The sequence below is a fragment of the Labrus mixtus genome, chromosome 7, assembly GCF_963584025.1.
Source record: "Labrus mixtus chromosome 7, fLabMix1.1, whole genome shotgun sequence".
Taxonomy (NCBI): Eukaryota; Metazoa; Chordata; class Actinopteri; order Labriformes; family Labridae; genus Labrus; species Labrus mixtus.
The window spans coordinates 1,068,548-1,088,290 of NC_083618.1; the positions used below are offsets into that span (position 1 = coordinate 1,068,548).

General features: G+C 38.8%; 1 protein-coding gene and 1 long non-coding RNA gene across 2 annotated transcripts; one reads left to right on the forward strand and one right to left on the reverse strand.

Moving 5' to 3' along the window:
* Positions 1–979: 979 nt before the first annotated feature.
* Positions 980–6,559, forward strand: LOC132977427 (transmembrane protein 88). The gene is made up of 3 exons (XM_061041978.1): positions 980–1,206; positions 2,388–2,682; positions 6,147–6,559. Exons 2-3 carry the CDS (start codon positions 2,389–2,391, stop codon positions 6,372–6,374), a joined length of 522 nt encoding a protein of 173 aa, XP_060897961.1. The 5' UTR covers positions 980–1,206; position 2,388; the 3' UTR covers positions 6,375–6,559.
* On the reverse strand, positions 6,304–10,055 carry LOC132977431 (uncharacterized). The gene is made up of 3 exons (XR_009673821.1): positions 9,966–10,055; positions 6,554–6,691; positions 6,304–6,409 (listed from the first exon to the last, which is right to left on the reverse strand). It is a non-coding gene; the product is annotated as an uncharacterized LOC132977431 (long non-coding RNA).
* Between the last annotated feature and the right edge of the window lie 9,688 nt (positions 10,056–19,743).

The window sequence follows — 19,743 nt, forward strand, 5'->3', positions numbered from 1 at the left end:
ACTTAACTGGAAAGAGAAAAGGAGCAGGTTTAGGCTACAAGCAACCATAGCCTCATTTAGGAGGCATACCTTTTTATTAGCTATTGTTAAAGGGTTAGGGTTAGGAACCTAGGTTACTACCTAGGTTCATTTTTTTTAAATGTTGTCTTCGGTTAAACGTCTTTCACACCCTTAACATGACCTTTCTTTTCTGTAACAGTGTAGAGACTGTAGGCTACCCTGGACCTGGAGCTATATGACCTGTACACCATCTAAAAAAAGAGTCAATACTTTAAATGGATCCATTCTGTATACCCTACATAGCCTTTCTAAATCCTTTACATCACTTTCATTCATTAGTTTCACCTTTCATTTAGTGTATTTTGTACTTTTAGGGCAGACTGGTTTTTTCTATGAGGGACAAAAAATGACTAAAGTATAAATAAATAAATGTTGGGAGAAATGCATACAATGATGTATAAATAAAAAAATAATTAAATAAATGTATCAATAAATATATAAATAAATAAATATATATAAATAAATGCAACAATTCATATATAAATAAATATATAAATAAATATATGCATATATTTTGCAAATAAAAATAAATAGATGTGTAAATGTAAAAATACGGAAATAAATTAATAACTCAATTAATGTGGAAATGTATGCATTGATACATATATAACTGTAGAAATACGCTAATAAATGAATAAATACATGTAAAAATATATAAATAGCCTTTTTCATTAACAAAGTGTATTTATTATTTATTCATTGATGTATTGTTTTCAGCATTTATATATTTATTTATATATTTATTGATGCATTTATTTAATTATTTATACATTATTGTATGAATTTCTCCCAACATTTATTTATTTATTAATGTATTAATTTATTCATACTTCAGTCATTTTTTGTCCCTCATATTTGCATGTTGTGCTTGTAAATCAACTTGTTGTATTACCGCGTGAGCGCGCTCTGTACGCGCGGCCCGGGTTGGTTCAGACGCGCAGAGGCTCCTCAAAGCATCTTCACTACTGCAGCGCTGGCTTCAACTTACACCTGCTTTCTCCCTGTTTTTTTAAATAACTGGCATTATTATTACTGGCTCCATAGATATTCTTTTTGTTTTACACTGAAACTAAAAGCTGCAGGTCGATCAGCGGGAGAAGAATTCAACAAAAACACCGGAAAAATTGACGGGATTTGTTCTTGGAGGTAGGCAACTAATATTCGTATCATGTTTTGTAGCCAATAGGATGCAAAGGCAAATTAATTAGTGGTCAAGAATACATGTTGTCACAGTTTCTTGACAGAAAAGCAGCGTAACGATGAAAAAGCTAAAATTGAAAAATAACTACTCGGTAAAGCCAAAAGAACAAAAAGCAAATCGAAAACCTATTGGTTTTTATCAAACTGCTGAGACAGCTCTGAGAGGAGCAAAACATGAGTTCTATCCAGTGTGACGTTACCATCTCTGGTTCTGGTCTAAGCTCAGCTGCAGGTCATTCTAGGGTTAAAAGGTTTCACCTCACAAAGAATCTTATTGGCATCCGGGCTTTAGTGACAAAGCTCCTAATCGATCAGATCGACCCGGAGAGATGTGTAGACAGATAAAGAGCGAGAGAGAGAGAGATAGAGAGAGAGAGAGAGAGAGAGAGAGAGAGAGAGAGAGTGTGTGTGTGTGTGTGTGTGTGTGTGTGTGTGTGTGTGTGTGTGTGTGTGAGTGTGTGTGTGTGTGTGTGTGAGTGAGAGAGAGAGAGAGAGAGAGAGAGAGAGAGTGTGTGTGTGTGTGTGTGTGTGTGTGTGTGTGTGTGTGTGTGTGTGAGAGAGAGAGAGAGAGAGAGAGAGAGAGAGAGTGTGTGTGTGTGTGTGTGTGTGTGTGTGTGTGAGAGAGAGAGAGAGAGAGAGAGAGAGAGAGAGAGAGAGAGAGAGTGTGTGTGTGTGTGTGTGTGTGTGTGTGTGTGTGTGTGTGATGCGACAGGAGACTAGCCTACAGGTTCCACATTTAAATAGCCTGATGAGGTATTGTCTGCTTAAGGACAGTGAGAGGGCAGAGTTCTGTATGTGTCTTAATATTCTTATTTAAGGTTTCACCATGTGGGCAAACAAAATAAAAGCAGAGTGTCAAACAGAATCCAGAATGGAAATAAAATAACCTACTCATGTTTTTGTTGTGTGATTCTATTAATTATAAGCTGAGAAATGACATTTTAAAAGCTTTGAATCACTTTAATACAGATTTTTTTCAAATCACTTAAATACTTAGATATGCACAGTCATGCCTTCTGAGGATGCACAGTGAGTCTTCAACAGCAACACAACATCACTCTGCATCTCATTGTATCCCAATTGATAAATCACTAATGCGTGTCCTCTCTGTTTGTATGTCGCTCCAGGATGTGTGGTATGGATGTGGACCTGGATGACGGGGGCTCTGGCGAGGAGGAGAAAGAGGAAGAGCTTTGGATGGGGGAGGGAGTGAAGATGCTGCCCCCGCCCGTGGCCCACAGTGGGGGCAGTGCGTGGGGCAGTCGGCGGGGTCGATGTGGCTGTGTGGCGTGCGGGGCGGGTCTCGTCCTCTGGAACCTGTGTGTGGTTTTAGCCAGCGCTCTTCTCCTTGTCATGGTCTTCTCCGTGGTGCTGCTGCCTGCCATGCTGCTGCTTTATGTCGGCTTCCTCTGCCACTCCAGGGTGAGTTCACACAGAACTGTGGGCTCCAGTTAAGAGATGTTCTCTGTTATTTGTGCATATGGGGTACTGACTAGGATACTGGTATCAGGGGCATGTCCAGACCCTTTTGACTGGGGTGGCCCATCTGGGACACTGACTAATACAGGGGTGGCCCATCTGGGACACTGACTAATACAGGGGTGGCCCGAAGTATGATGAATGAACAAACTCACAAATAAATATCAGTTATTTACCCTTTCTAACCTCACACATCATTTCTACTTCATATCAGAATCAGAATCAGATTTATTGGTCAGGTATGTTTACACACACAAGGAATTTAACTTTGGTGAACTGTGCTCTCTTATGTACAGGTCCAACATTAAATATCAACAATAAACATAATAAGAAAAGACTAATATTTACATGACTAAATATGAAACAGTGCAGTGGTGAATAGTGCAAAAGATGCTGAAGTAACATGATAATAAGTAAAATGCAGTTACGTGACAGATTGGTCAATTAAGATGTCAATTACAGTATTTACATAAATAAGTGTGTGTATATTATCATTTAAATGAAATAATATATATATATACATATATGTATATTCACAGTGATGGTTGGTTTAGAGTTACTTCACAGCAGCAGGTCTGACACTCTGAGACTGTTTAGCGTTCATCAGAGTGACAGCCTGGGGGAAGAAACTGTTCTCATGACGGGTTGTTTTGGCGTAAAGTGATCTGTAACGCCTGCCAGAGGGGCGGAGTTTGAAAAGTTTGTGTCCGGGGTCACGAAATAATGGCAACATTAGCTTAATTTTTTAATGACACAAAAAGAAGATATATAGGCCTGTGTTTCAAAGTCACAATTTAATGTAGGACTTCAAAAGTTCATGCAAACTACTGTACTGTCTAAGTTGCAATATTTTGGTCCTGACAGACTGCCAGTAAGTTCATTGCAAGTATGACAGTGTGTATTACTTTCCTATCCACCTTTGCAAAAAAAATGCCTAATAGTTGGTTTTAAAATAAGCCCCGCTTCCGATAGGGAAAATAGCCAATCACAATCTAGGCTTTTTGGCGTGGCACATGGGGTGGCATCACATTTCTAGGATGGCCCATGTCACCCCTCTGGATACGCCCCTGACTGGTATTGACAGCTGAACCACTGATAGGATTTAATATAATAAATATCAGTCTGCAACTGAGCGACATGTAAAAAAAACTGCATTAGCTGAGGTACTGTTTGACTGGGACAGGCCCACCAGTAAGATGTTAGACACAGAGGATGTTGTTTACCACTAACTCCAGCAGTATAGTGCTTACACAATGCAAAATAACATGATATAAATGTAGTTCATAATTTATAACTTTTTAATACTTTTTATGTGCTGTCTGTTTTATCTGCCAAGTAGACTGAGATAACAATCTGTTGTGCAGATTAAAACCAACAAATTCTGTATGCAAGTAGGAACACGGCGGAGCAACTTTTTCTACATAAATTTCTGCACAAAGTTGTGGAGAGTGTGGAGTGTGGAGGCTGTATTACAGTAGTGGAGTTAATTGTGAACCTTGTGGAGAAGTCGCTTAGGAGCCAAACGTTTCCCTAGGGAATTGGTAAAAAAGCACAACGGAACTAAAAGGAGAGTGCTGCAAACTTAATGTTCATCAGATTAACCCAACATGACTCCAGATGAAGTTCTGTTTGCTGACACATTTTCCACATCAAAATGAATGTAATGTGTTTGTAGCTTTTTTCTGCTGCCCCCAAGTCACATAGTTGTAATAAGTGCAACTCCTGACAGTATGTTCACAAATAATCAACAAAAGAGGGAATCTACACTATTCACACTTCTCCCCTTTATACTTTCGGCAAGATAGACCATATTTACCTAGAGTGGGAAGATTATCCCTCTTAAAATCTGGCACTGGCATTGGGAGTATAGGATGGAAAAAAAAGGCCTTAAGGCAGAGTCTTTTTGGCAGTATAATTTAGACAAAGGTGTCCAGGCTTATTCCTCATATTTGGACTGTTTTGTTTTCATTTTAAACCACAGGCTCATCCAAACAGATAATGACTGAGCATGAATTGTAGAGCCTGTCAGAGAGTGATTCTTGTAATGAGGTGAGGATTTGGGTGTGCCTCATGTTTTGAAAGGCAGACAGATCATGAGGAAAATATTGAGTCCTAGCCATCATGCCAATTCATGCTGAGAAGATCTACAGATCTGTCCTTGGATCCATAGACAGGTCATAAAATGTCACCCCGGCTTCACAGCAGGTGGTCCTTTAGCCTGATAAACAGGTCGTCTCAGTTATTAATGATTCATAGTTTCTGAAGTCTGAGCAGTGTATGATGGAGCAGAAGAATTTGAATTGAATTGAAGTTTTTTATTTCGAGCATGTGAAAGAGAGAACATAAAACTTACAAATAAGTATAAAAAATAAAGTAATTTGTACAAACAATGAAACACATCATACAAAAGACGTTTTTAAACACTTAATTAATTCGATTATTTAATATTAAAAAAATAATTCATACATTTTGTGTCAATATTTTAGTCAAAATAGCAGTTATGTTAAAAAAAACCCTGTTTAAAAGATGTAAAGTATCTTTGCAGACGGAGCATATGTCAGTGCAGAATGAACAGGTTAGAACTGTCTACAGAACAGAAAGACCCGCTGAGGTGACGGGAATGTTGGATCTGGTGCCAACACCAGCTGCGCACAAACACACAGACAGCACGTCGAGGAGGAAAATGTACTCGGTGAAAGCACATTGTGCACTTGACAGAGGCGTGACCGTGTGTGTGTGTGTTTCTGAGCACGTGTTAAAATGACTGTTGCTATGGTATATTTGTTAGAGGCAAAGTTCCTTTTGAAAAAGCTTACAATAGGAAATGTTCCGACATAATCAAATCATTGTGAGTATGTCAGAGTGTCTGACAGATGAGATAATGTGCTTGTGCTTAATGTGTTTGTGTTTATTTGTCCCGTGTGTGTTTAACCCTGATGTATGCTATTCTCCAGCTGCTTACCGCATATGCAATCTGATGTCAGCCCCCGCCCTCTTTTTCCTTAATTATTCATTGTTTTGTTCTTCTCACAACATTTTTACCTTCTCTTCAACAATTCTTTTATCCCAGTCTCTTTCTCTCCTGGCCGCCTCCTCCTCCCAGCTCGCTGTCACAGGTGATTGACAGCTCAGAGGGTTACTGACAGCCACTGAGCCACTCCTTATCTGAACTGTGGAGGGAGGCTGGGACAAATTCTGTCACAGCCCACTACCCACATGGTCCCACTTCTGCACCCTGAGCATCTGCGAAGACGCACGCACGCACACACACTCTCCTACTCAATAACAAATCCTAACATTCTTTCATAACTGAGGAGAAACAGGTTCTGCTGACACCATAATGATCATTTTGTCACCTGGGATCCTTCTGTCTACTCTTATATCCCCCCTCTGTTTCCCCCCTGCAGGTCCTTGACGCTAACTCTGCCATTTGCCGTTACCTAGACGACAACAGCTGCTCCGCCCTCATTATCCTAGGCTTTGTTATGATGTCACCGCTCGTGGTTGTTGCGGCCGCCGTCTTCTGCGGGCTACTCCGAAGGTTTCGACTCCTGCTTCTCATTCAGCCAATCACCCACGCTTGGTACCGAGGGTGGCTTCTTGACTGGGCGGGCAGCGTCCATGCCTGGGTCTGATCCTTGCGGAGGACTCTGATGGTCGGGTGTATTACCTTTTGGTCGATAACAATGTGAAATCAATCAGAGAGACAACGGGGTAGACAAAACAACAGAAACACCTCCATATGTAATCAATCAAATGCTGAGTTAGTGGAAAAAACAGATTACACCATGTTAAATGACTAAACATTACTCACATAGTACAAGTGGAATAGTTTGTTTCACTTCTTTGCAGCTCGATGCTCCTGCCCTTTAATGTTGCTCCCGCCCAGCCGGTAGACTCCACATTGGGATGACTGCATGAGCAAAAATCTGTTTGTACGCTCTGCAAACGACTTGTAAAGAAAACAGGTATTCAAATTTCACAAACAACTTGATGTCCTGAAGGGGATGTCTATTCAAAAATGACAGTCTTTGCTAAAAAATATTTTTGGAATGGCTGTTTTAAAAAAAAAAAAATCAATGATACAATACCAGGAGTGGCCACTAGGACAATTGTACAAGCTAAGGCTTGGTGTCTTTACTGCACTTGTTGTTAGTGCTGTTGCTAATAATAATTTTATCGCTTAAAACCATATCTTAAACCACAATGTTTTGTCTTCACACCTAATTTCCAATAATGAATATGCAAACTTGATATAACCTGTTGGTGAACTTTATTTTTGTTTACATTGGATGGAGCCAGCCTATAGCTGTAACTCTCTTTTTACAGTATTTATGCTAAGCTAAGCAAATCTCCTACTGGCCATAGCATTATGCCTAACGGACAGATATGTAAGTGTGTTTCTCTGAAAAATGAAACAATGTATTTGTCTACTGCTTGTGTTTTACTGGGTTGCATATTATGAGGGGTCTTGATTGTTTTGTCTATCCCCACTTACACAGAAGGCACATTTATGATTGAATTAGATGTCCTTAGAGCATTTGTAGCTAATCCCACCTCAGTCTTTGTTCTTTTATTTGAAAAATGGTAAAATGTTCATTGTTTTGTGAAGTGATGTCTTTGTACTTAAACATTCAGCAAAACATATTCTTCACTCATCTGATAGAACAAACAAACGTGAGATGGGCCAGAGATGATCAAATGTTTTTTGTAAAGGAAGGCTAAATGTAGGATTTTCATACCAACAATAGCACATCAGCAAAGCTTTGACATAGTAAGACTCAGAGGAAACTGCATTTTTTGGAGGAGCTTATAGTTTGAAAAAATGTACCAGGTTTTCTGTGGTTGTATTCAATCAGATTTGATGTAAAAACAAAGTATTTTTGTGATTTCGTCGGCTGTTTGCTGACTGTGTTGATAGGTTCAAATGTGGTTATTTCTCAGAAAGATATTGCTGTGAAGTTGTTTGTGGTTGAAGATTAGACGTCGTGTTAGAATTAAAAGTGTCATTGAAAACATTACAAATGTTGATTATATTTGGCTGAGTAAGCTGAGTAAGCTGGGGCCTTCAAACACCCTGAAAAACAGGAAAGATACAGTCAAACGTGAGATAAAAAGCAGAATACACAAACCTTAGTTCTAACCTTGAGTTGAATTAAATTGACCATTATTAAATATGTTTATCTGATGTAGCTCCGCTAGCAGTTGTGTGGTAGGAAGGGCAGTATATGAAACATATCTTATCAAGCAGATCTTTAACATCTCGTCCTGCCACGACGAAACAAACCCTTCATTAGAAACACAACAGAAGTCGAGTACGACATTATAATGGCTGTTCAGAGAGGGAGCCAGCTGTTCAATTGGGATTTGAATCATCAGAGTAGGAGCTCATTCTGCTGCATCTTCACTTCCTGGTCATTTAATTTCATCAGCGACACACATCCTGCACATCCTTTTTATGCGTGTGTCACGGCTCTGTTGTTGTTCAGATCTGAGGTCTCATTTCTCAGAAGAAAGCTTTGAATCATCCTGTAAGACCAACAGTTATTACTAGTCCTGTGCCACTGTTACTACCAAACTGAATGTTATTTATATTTAATTTTAAAATATGTATTTTTTTATGTCTTTTAAAATGTATCCGTTTGTTTCAGTCTTGATATGAATCCTTCATTCTCAGAGAATAATCTTAACACACATATTAAGTCCTATTAGTTTCTACTTTAAAAATAAATAAATTAGTGTTTCAGGGGCTTTTGCTCTAAATATAACACCCACAACTGGAAATATACAGTGCTTATCTGGGATTCATCTTTTTTTTTTTAAACCTTTCATTTTTGTGTTTCTAACAAAATAACAACAAATGATCATGCTCAGACCATTCATAAATAAACAGAGGTCTTTTTGTTTCCAAGGTGTCTCTTTTTATGACAGTATATTTGACCAGTGATTTAAAATAGTGAGTGCTGACCTAACTTTTTTCTCATGCAAACTTGCAACGCATACACATTACAACATTTAAAAAAACCTGTACCTTAATTCTGAAATGAATCAATATGATACAGTCGCTCTCTTAAATATGAGAAAAGTCCATCCTCTCTGTCTTTTGCCTGCTCCACTTTTCAGAAAATGTGTGCTCAAACAGGCCTTTTGCAGAGTTTCCCTTCATGAGATCACAATGGGCAGTAACCCCTCCCACATGTAGGTGTTTGTTCCGCCCTCTAAGTCCACATTCTCACTGTAAACATTAGGGCATGGAGCGAGAGAGCCAGAGCCACATCCCCTTCAAGATAGGAGAGTGGTGTCAGACACAGCTCATTTACATATTTAAAGGTACAGACACAGAAACAGCCTGTTCTGAGCAGGGCTGAAAGGGGGGGGCATGATAAAATACAAGATAGATTTTTAATAAGAAACTTCACAGACATGTTTTGGGGAGCTCTGAGACCTTTAAAAGGCTCATTAGAGTATAAGTGTAGTAAGTGTTGCCTTTGAATGTTTGGTTCTGATGATGTATTCAGCCCTATAAACCATTTTGGGTTTGTTCATATTTACAGATATATCAAACTAATTTTGTTTAGAGCCTGCATTAACCTGTGACTTCTGCCAGTACCACCTAACCACAGTTGTGTTTATCTTACAATTTCTCCAACTCTCTGAATGCCTGCCCAGCAAAACTACATGTTTCCGCTTGTTTGACAAATATACAAAATTAATGAAGAATCTTTATAGAGCTCGATATCAAATCTATCTCTCAGATTTTCTTTTTTTTTTTTAAACAGAGTATTTGAAAGTGACAATTAATGAAAAAAGTTATTGAGTACCAGGTCAGATTATTTTCTAGATCAGTTAATGGTTCCAGTAAAAGTATCTATTAAGAGCGTTTTACTATAGTGTCATAGAGCTTGTGCAGCTGATTGTGTGCATACAACATTAAAGATGAGGGATGTTTGACTGCTTAGTTTAAACAGGGATAAGACCCTGTTTGCGTTTACTTCTGAAAACATCTGTAGGAATTAGATCTCAAGCTGACAGTGCTAAATGCAAGTGTAAACAACCACCAAGATGCATACTTGACACTTTTTGTACTGTAAACACTAATGTGTCCTGATGTGTCCCAGACAAGGACCTAACAGGAGAAAAACTGTCACATGTGTAAAAGACAAAGATGGAAGAGGACCCAAATGCAGGAAACAAAAAACGTTTCATTTAAAAAAACAAAAGCTTACTCTTTTGAAAGTCCTGGTAAATAAATGTCCAACAAAAGAACCATCCCAAATGTGCCCCCCAATAACAAACAAACGAGGCCGCACACTAGAAACCACATGGGGAAATATCCAAAGGACACAGGAACACAGGTTATTATAGACACAGAAAGTAAAGCACACACTAAATAGACAAGGAGTGATTGGACACAGGTGTGACAAATGAGACACAGATGAAACTGGTGAGGGCAATCAGAGTGGAGGGAAAACAGACAAAGGGAGGAAGTAACACAAGACAAGAATCACTTGGGACAAGAACTACAAAATAAAACAGCAAAGACTAAATATAAGACTAGATAGATGGTAACACAAATTTAGAACACAAGGGAGGAAAAGATAAGATAAGATAAGATAATCCTTTATTTATCCCACAACGGGGAAATTTACAGTGTTACAGCAGCAAAGAGCAAAGATTGCAGACAAAAAGTGAACACAGTACAATTTAAATAAAAAAGCACAATTAAGCAACCAAACGGAGGAATAACTAAACAAAAGAAAGGTAAATCATGACAAAAACATCAGTGTGAACGTGGAGTTATTTTTTTGGTGACAAGCAAATCGATGTACAGTATATAAAGGCCTGAAACATTCTCTTTTTCCAATGTGTTGAAATAAATGTGCACAGAACCTTTAAATTGGTGACCCTAAGAAGTTAAAACACAATCGAATTTAATTTATTTGACAACACAGGTTTTTTTTTTTAATGTAACAATCTCAACCAAAAAAAGAAGACCTCTGGTCGAAACATTTTGATGAGTTATAACTTTTTGTGGCATTTGATCAAGTGTGCGTGCATATCTTCTTTCTCAGTCTGCTGATTTTGCGACTTGATGTGCGTATAACTACCTCCTTTTTCTTAGCAAACCACATACCCAACTACCACAACATACCCCCAAAACAAGTTAAAAACAGTCACTGCTTGGACAATGTAGTGTTTTTATTAAATGTTAGTCCGACAGTTTGTCTTTCTTGTTGTTACCAAACAGTACAATGTCAATGTATGTATACTATATGATCAGTTTACCATCCAATGTTTAGTTTCACTTTTCAACATGAGCTCACCCTGTTGTGTGTTGCCTTTTAATGTGACTCGATCCAGTAAGCTTTGAATTTGCCCTCTGCATTTATTCTCTTCCATTTAAAAGGAAAAGCCACGTGCGCCTCTGCAGGGTCTTCTAGTTAAAAAGAAAGATTTGTCATATAATTAGGAAGGATAATTCACTTGTTACACAATTCTCTGTTGGTAAGTGGGTGATAATGAGAACACAAGCTGAGAGTGAGGGAAGAAATAGTAGAATAATGGACCAGACAATGAGCTCTGAAAGATGGAAAACATGAGAGCATGACTTTTAAGACTACATAATGAAGCCCTTTAAACTACAATTACAGATATCAGAATTGTACTGTATGAAAGTGCTTGAAATGTGTTTTCATCAATCATTAAGGGTGTTTATACTGTCCTTGCAATGAGATGCTTATCTTCAGAGCTAGACAGTTAGCTAGTGTAAATCCTCCAAAAAATTACAAGGCGTAACTTTTCTCGTTATTTATTGAAGAATTCACAGTATTTCCGTTCTTATTTACTTTCTTTCTTTCTTGTAAAACTGTAATAAAGCACAAATTGCAAAGTACATTAGAGACTAACAAACAGAAAACAGGGCACAAGAAACAATTAGCTAACCTAACATGCTTAGTCATGCTGCTAGCTTACTGCTCTGCTAACTATCAATTTATTAAAATCTAATTGTCTAAAGAAACAACTTGTCCAAGGGAACAAAGTGGAAGATCGTTCTGCAGGAGGTGAAGAAACTGCTGTCCTTAAAGGTCTGGTGGTAATTAACATCTCACATGTTCATACTACTCAGTCCACTTAAACAACCAGGAGGGGGCAGTGTAAAAACAAAACTTAACTCAAACAATATTAAATGTCCTACACAAAGGGCACAACAGTGTGTCATCATTTATTAGACATTTGAGGCCTCATATTGTCTAACAGTTGCTCTTGTTCTCATCCTGTGTTTGTTGCAACAGCATGAAATTAAATAAAACTCACACTGCAAAACCCACAAGACATTTAAGTTCTCTAAGGCTCTGAAGTGCCCACGTTCAGAGTCCCCACGTGTGCCAAGTCTGATCTGATTGGTCGGCCTGTCGGCTCTGTCGTAATTGGTCAGTCACTCAGCCACTCTGGCTCCGAGGGCCGGGGAGCAAAAACATTAGCACGTTAGCACTACTGTGATACCGCAGGCTACGTCATATCATGGGTGTGCTACAGAAGTTAATGGGCGTGCAACATGAACTGCTGGGCTTGCCACAACGAGCCAATGGGCTTAGATCAGTGATATCACACTGACAAGACGTCACACTGATACATTTTTTTCGAGGGGGGCTAGAACCGAGCGTTACATGCAGCTAATGCTACAGCTAACAGGAGGACGTAGGAGAAGCTGCGATTCATTTTTAACTTTGAAATTTTGCACATAGATGTGCCTAAACATGCACAGGACACATGGAAAACACACTAAAGAGCATATAAAACCAGAAAAAGCATAACATGGGACCTTTAAGTTGTTGGCAAGACAGTTGGAAAAGTGGGATACAAACTGGGGGTTAAAAAGGTCTATGAAGAAAGAACTTGAGGATCTTATCATTAATACAGAAAGGAATCATGACACCGTTTTGTTTTTGGTGCAAACTGGCAGGTTTCTGAACTTTTCAGACTGGCGCTGTTCAGGAAGTTTCATGTTTCATCTCTCCTCGTGAAAATCTTTGGTCTGAACTTGCCTAAGATGAATTATCATTTTAAGTATGTTGTGCTTTAAAATCATTTAACACTGCAAACATGTTGCACAGAAAGCTTGTTTGAGTACGATCAATGGAGGGTGTTTGCAAAGAACTGTTTACTGTTCTCAGGATTGTTGCTGCCTCATTTCTTCGGGGCTATAAATCCCAGTACACCACAGGATTTTACAGCTGTAGAAAGTATAAGGAGGTTGTTTATACATTTTATTTACAATTATTGGGTTCAGTCCATAGGGTTTCCAACCTAGGGATCCTGCCCCTCCAGATACTCATAATATACATAGGGGCTGTAAGAAGACTCAAGTGATAGTAATCAGCTTCAAACTGCTATCAATATTCCCACATATTTCCACTAGAGCAGTGAAAATGTTGGTTTTCAGGGTTTTGTATCAAAGTAGGTTCATATGAGGCTTTTGTTTGCTTGAATTCTGTTTTTAAAAAGAACATTTTGCAGAGAATATTTCAAAGTATTTGTATCAAGAAGGAGCATATACGGTGCTGACTGTTAAGATTTTCAGGTACAAGTAGCTCTAATGCTTGAGTTCATAGACGGTTTGACAGGATGTCAGGCCAGTTCTATTGTTTGGATTCTGTCCTCATCTGCTCTGTACTACAATGATACCACACAGCAGAAGCTCTCTTTACAGACTATAACAGGTGAATATGGACTGTTTTTAGCTGTTGTCACATTAGGTAAATAACACCTTCTTGGTCATGATTAATGCTTCAAAGTATTATTTAACGTGATTTCATACAGAGCCGCACTGATTTGTCTCCATGACAACTTGGATTTAAAAAAAATAATTCTATGGCAACCAAATTATAACAGCGGGAATCCTGATTATATACCAGTTATGACTCTGGGCGCAACAGTGTGTCCTTTAAAGCTGGAACAATTTAGATTTTCCTTTATTGTTAATAGTGGATCTAACTTTTGATTGTGTTTGTATTAGTTTGTGTGTGTGTGTGTGTGTGTGTGTGTGTGTGTGTGTGTGAGAGAGTGCTCTTATATGGAGCTAATATTGTGGCAAAACTATTTGAATATGCGTACACAGATCCACAAATGTGTAAATAGATCCACAAATGCGGAAACTAATCTGCAAATATTTAGACCAATTTTGAAATATTTACTTATTTATAATTAACTTTTTCAGCTGTAAATCCTGAAAATACACACAAATGATCATTTACAACTGAGGCGGGCCTCTCCATTGGCTGTCATTTTACACACGACTTTTGCAATACTCCTGCCGTGCAAGATCCACAAATGCGTACACATATCTGCAAATGTGGGTCTGACGATCTGTAGTGGGGTTGGTTGCCCTGACACCAGGCTCACAGGCACATTTGTGGATCTGTGTGTGCATTTGTGGATCTATTTACGCATTTGTGGATCTGTGTACGCATATTCAAATAGTTTTGCCACAATAATAGCTCCATACTCTTAATATTGTTAAGTGAATGTTGAGCCATTCCTCTAAAGCTGCGGGCCAGTTCTGATACTGGAAATACATCCGTTCTACAATTCAAGCATCCTCTTTAACGTAATCGGATGATGAACCTCTAGAACATATTTCAAACCCATCTTTACTGTAAATGTCAACAGGAAAAGTGGGTTCCTGAATTCAGTCCAAAGTAAATAAAGGAACATTGACAATTACATTTTGTCAACAAATGAATCCACAGGATTAGTCAGCCAGAACACTGATCCTGTTTAATCAACCAAAGCACAAATGATAAACATTAGCTCCTCCACAAACACAGCAGGATCTGATTTAGATGATGTCAGCTGTTACCAGAGGCTGGACTGCAGCAGTTTTGTGTTTTTAGTGGAGCTGGTTTGTGACCCTCCTCCCTCTGCATCCACTGGCCCTGTAATTTTCCTTTCACCTAACCACTTCCCCCAAATGTAATTGCCTCCTTTCATAGAACACAAAACATGAAATAGAATTAAAATGCTGTTTTTCTGGGCTTAGGCTGATGGTTTAATAAATGGCTGCAGAGTGCACACTGTGAATTTTACTTTATCTTTACCTTTGAAAGCAGGTGTTCAGTATATTTAAATAAGTAGTGATCTGATTCATAGCCTGCTGACTGTGTTAGTGTGATGAATGTGTGTGGTGTTTTATTCTTTTTGCCTACACTGTTTGCAGTATAACATGATTATGTGTGTGTTGGAAATTAACCCATTATGTGCCTTGGTTATGTGAACAAGTGGCCGAGTAAATAACTGCTGTGTTAGTACACAGATGTTCACTGGAACGATGGAGGAATCAAATTAATTTTTCTCATTTTCTCTGCACATCCTGTGGTAGCCAACTGTTGGTGATAAAGCTCAGGAATACAGACGGATAATTACCAACAGGCAGTGAGCCTCAGCGTCTGCTGCAGGCTGTCAGGGTTGACAACACTTCCAGGGCTGGGCTAGGGCATGTAGTGGTGAAGGCTTTTAATTGGTGTAATGAACCTTTTGTCTTATAGGGTTCAATTGTGCACATTCATCCAATTAGCTGCTGACATGTAGAAAGTATGGAAATCCTCCAGGGGGTCGGTGAAGAAGCAGGAGGAAGTGTCAAGAGCTGGTTATGGTGGCATTGAAGCTCTTAGTGCTCAGTGATCCAGGAGAAACACAGTTTCAGGCAGGAGATCTCTGGGCTTAAGATAGAAAGAAGGATTTCTTACAACACTACAGGAGGGGTTTATACTATACCAATGATATCTATAAAGCTTAATTTAAGCAACAGTTAGCTTAGCATTGCTGAAAAGACTTTAGAGACATTAGAGCATAATAACTAGTCCTATTCATGAATCAAACCTCTGTACGTCAGTATCTGAAGTAATTACGATTTAAGATTTAACATAGTAATGATCAGTGATGGAGTGCCTATAGGCCTAGAGCGTCACACATGTAGACCAGCTATGAATGATGAAAATTGTTACGTCACCTATTGCAATTCTGCCTGCCGGGTTAGGCTTTCTGTAAGCAAAACAAATATGTCACTCAATCTGCATCTGTTTAGCCCTTTCCAATTCTGCCTTCCCCAACAGCTCTCACAAGCCAATGGCAGCCTGGTCCACTGACACCAACTTAGCTTGTGTCTGGGAATAAACAAATGCCATGTGAGCATGAGTTAATAACCCTGTATGTTTAAACAAACATCTGGATGTAAATTTACACAAAAAGACTACTTAAGGAGAAAGTACTTGATACATAGATCCTGTGAGTGTTATAGCAAGATAAGTCACCCAACCTTAATATGTTGATGGCATTAACCCTTCCTTTGCCACAATGGCTCTAGGATTCAGATGAGTATGAACTTAATGCAGATCTACCTGCTTTAAGTAATAAAGCAATTGAACTACCACTGCATGCACATGAATGAAAATGCAAATGCAATCAGTTTCCCCCCCATGCTTTCACAAAACTTCTATTATTTCTTGTCCTCACCAGTTCAGTGGCCTCGTGAGAAAACAATTTTTCAAAAAATCTAACCTTGTTGGAGGCTACCATAAAATAAAAGAGCCTTTATGAACAGGCAAAGATTTTCATAGAACATGAATGGTTAAAAAAACCAGAAAAAGAAAATGAATAGAGATTTCACATTAGGCTGTTTTTAATAGTCATACACGTTTTGGATATTAGAGAAATGCACCGAATTTATGTATGTTTTTGTGTGTGACCCAGATGAAAAATTGTTGTATTGAAGAGATTTGAGAGAAAGGCGGCACAATGCCAACAACAATGACATCTTCTTGTCTGGACTTCCTGTCCATGGCTGGTTGTGTGATACTGAGCCCTTGTGATATTTCGCAGCAGGCCTGTAGGACATACTGTCATCCTGCTGTTTTAACATGACAGAGCTATAGCATCCATCTTAAGGTTACAGAGGTTCTCATGCTCAGTGGTTAAAATCAGTGTATTCTCCGTCTCAATCACAGACAATCATTAGAGTGTTCAAAGCGTTGGTTGGTGTAATATTCCACATCTTTTGTGTGACGTTCAAAAGGCTGCAAAAAATCTACAAGCTACAATATTTTAAATTACAAGTGTTACAAGATAACACAATCAGAAGAAATAAATCTGCTATGATGATGCACTGGGTTTTCTCTCTCTCCTTCTCTCTCTCTCTCCTTCTCTCTCTCTCTCTCTCTCTCTCTCTCTCCAGCTCTCTGCTGCTTTTTGAAGCACTCTTGTGAAAATGAGTGTATATGAGCCATTTAGATCAGGCTCTCAGTCCATCTCCCACTCTTGTACTCCTCCCTTTCCTCTCATGGTCCATCTCTCTCTCTCTCTCTCACACACACACACACACACACACACACACACACACACACACACACACACACACACACACACACACACACACACACACACACACACACACACACACACACACAGCCTCTTTGCTTTCACTTTCAGGCAGGAGCAAATTACAGCTCTCTTGAATTCACCTTCACATCCACCATTTCTATAATGTCTCTATCTAAACCTCTTTACCCACCACATGCTGTCTGTTCTGTCTCATGCCCTTACAAGGTTCCTTATAGAATTCAGGCTTGATGGCAATATATCACCAGTGATTGAACCCATTGTACTTTAACATTTGGCACGGACATTTTCCATCTCCAGAAGTTGAATCACTGACTTTGGTGACACACTCAAGGGGATTATGCCTTTGTATTTATTCAATTGCAGGGAACCACAATTTCGTATGATTGGTTTAAAGAGAAACGTCTCATGGTCTGAAATCTGTTACATGTGTAGCTCTATATTACTTTGAGAATCCCTCTCCTCCAGCAAAATCCTCAGATCCAGGTCATTAATGACAAACTTCTGTTTTGTTGACCAAAAAGTCCATCCTCTCCGTCTTTTGCCTACTCCAGATTTTCAGAAAATGTGTCCTCAAACAGGCCTTTTGGAGATTTTCCCTTCATGACATCACAAAGGGCAGTAACCCCTCCCCCAGATGGATGACACTCCCACAGCTAGGTGTTTGTTCTGCCCCCTGAGTCTGCCTTTCCACTGTAAACATTAGGGCATGTTGCAAGAAAGTGCAAGCCACCCTCCCTTCCAACCTAACAAACCTAGTGAGAAACACTTTCTTGCATTTAAGGCTATAGACACAGAAACAGCCTGTTCTGTACAGGGCTAAAAAAGAGGGGTTTATAGGCTTACTAAAATACAAGATTGGAGGGGATTTTAAACAAGGAACCTCAAAGACATGTTCTGGGGACCTCTGAGACTTATTTAAACTGGTTGAAAAGGAGTATAATATGTGACCTTAAGATGACTCAATCACAGACATTGAGCATTGTTCCTTCTTACCACTGATGTTAGCACTTACCTTATCTGTATTTTAAAAATCTACACAAATATTGAATGTCATTCATACAGAGTGCAACGCTGCAATTGCTTTCCAGATTATTCTGTCTGAAAATATTCTGTTATCCACTTATTTAATTGGTGTCTCTCCCCTCTCATTGGAGTGACTGCAGCCATTCAAACAGCTGGAGTTTGCATTCTGTTAAGAGGCAATCATTACAACCGAGTTCTTTTCATGTAACTCCACACATAACGTCTAGTTTTTTTTAAAGCAGGATGAGTAGGTTTACCTAAAATCAATGAAAAGGCTCTTAAGAAAACAGCCCCTCTCAATCATCACTTCTTAAAGGCACAATACGCGACATTCTGAATATCAATAACAAATAAGCCTTTTGTGTGGTATCCTGTTAGTCACTTTTATAATGTTGTATGTTCATTTCTTGTTTTATTTTGTAATCCTGGTGCTTTTTTATCATTTCTTGTACAACTTCATACCATCGTTTCTTTTTACTGCCTTTTGTCCCAACACACCTGTGTTTCATTCGTAAATGCCGGTGCAGTAGGTGGCGGTATGCATCTGTAAATTGGGATTGCAATCTGCCAAAGAAACACAAAGAAGAAGATGCCCTCTTCCAGATTATCATTGTCGCCTTAAGCCTACACTCTGAAAGACTTTTTTAATCTTAAATGATTTTGAGAAATGTGAGAGACCCCGACATGACGACAAATAATGACAGATTTAACAGTTTTGTTCTAATAGTGTGATGTGCAATGAGATGACCAACTAAGCACACCACACAGTAACAGATACATTCACCAACAACCAGAAACTTGACCACAGGTCTCGACTCTAAAAATGTGTAATCTTGCACATTTAAATGTGACTTATGAGTAAGCGAACATGATGGCAAAGCTAAATGTGGCTCGCTGTAAGCTACCTGGTTCATCCATTGTGGTAGCCTTTTTGGTCAAACTCCTTTCCTTGACGATTGTGATATGTTTTACAGGACAAGTTGTATAAACCCCTGTGTTGCTGCCACAAATCAACAAATTGGTCCACCATATCTGACGTCCACGTATAACTTTATGCTTCCTGCTTCTGTCAGTTTGTTGCACAGTCCGTGCTGTTAACGCCTCCCCCCTCATCGACAACGTGCATTTGGTTAAACTGTTTAACCGCAAAAACAACCCGCCATGAGAACAGTTTCTTCCCCCAGGCTGTCACTCTGATGAACGCTAAACAGTCTCAGAGTGTCAGACCTGTCGCGGTGAAGTAACTCTAAACCAACCATCACTGTGAATATACATATATGTATATATATATATTATTTCATTTAAATGATAATATACACACACTTATTTATGTAAATACTGTAATTGACATCTTAATTGACCAATCTGTCACATAACTGCATTTTACTTATTATCATGTTACTTCAGCATCTTTTGCACTATTCACCACTGCACTGTTTCATATTTAGTCATGTAAATATTAGTCTTTTCTTATTATGTTTATTGTTGATATTTAATGTTGTACCTGTACATAAGAGAGCACAGTTCACCAAAGTTAAATTCCTTGTGTGTGTAAACATACCTGACCAATAAATCTGATTCTGA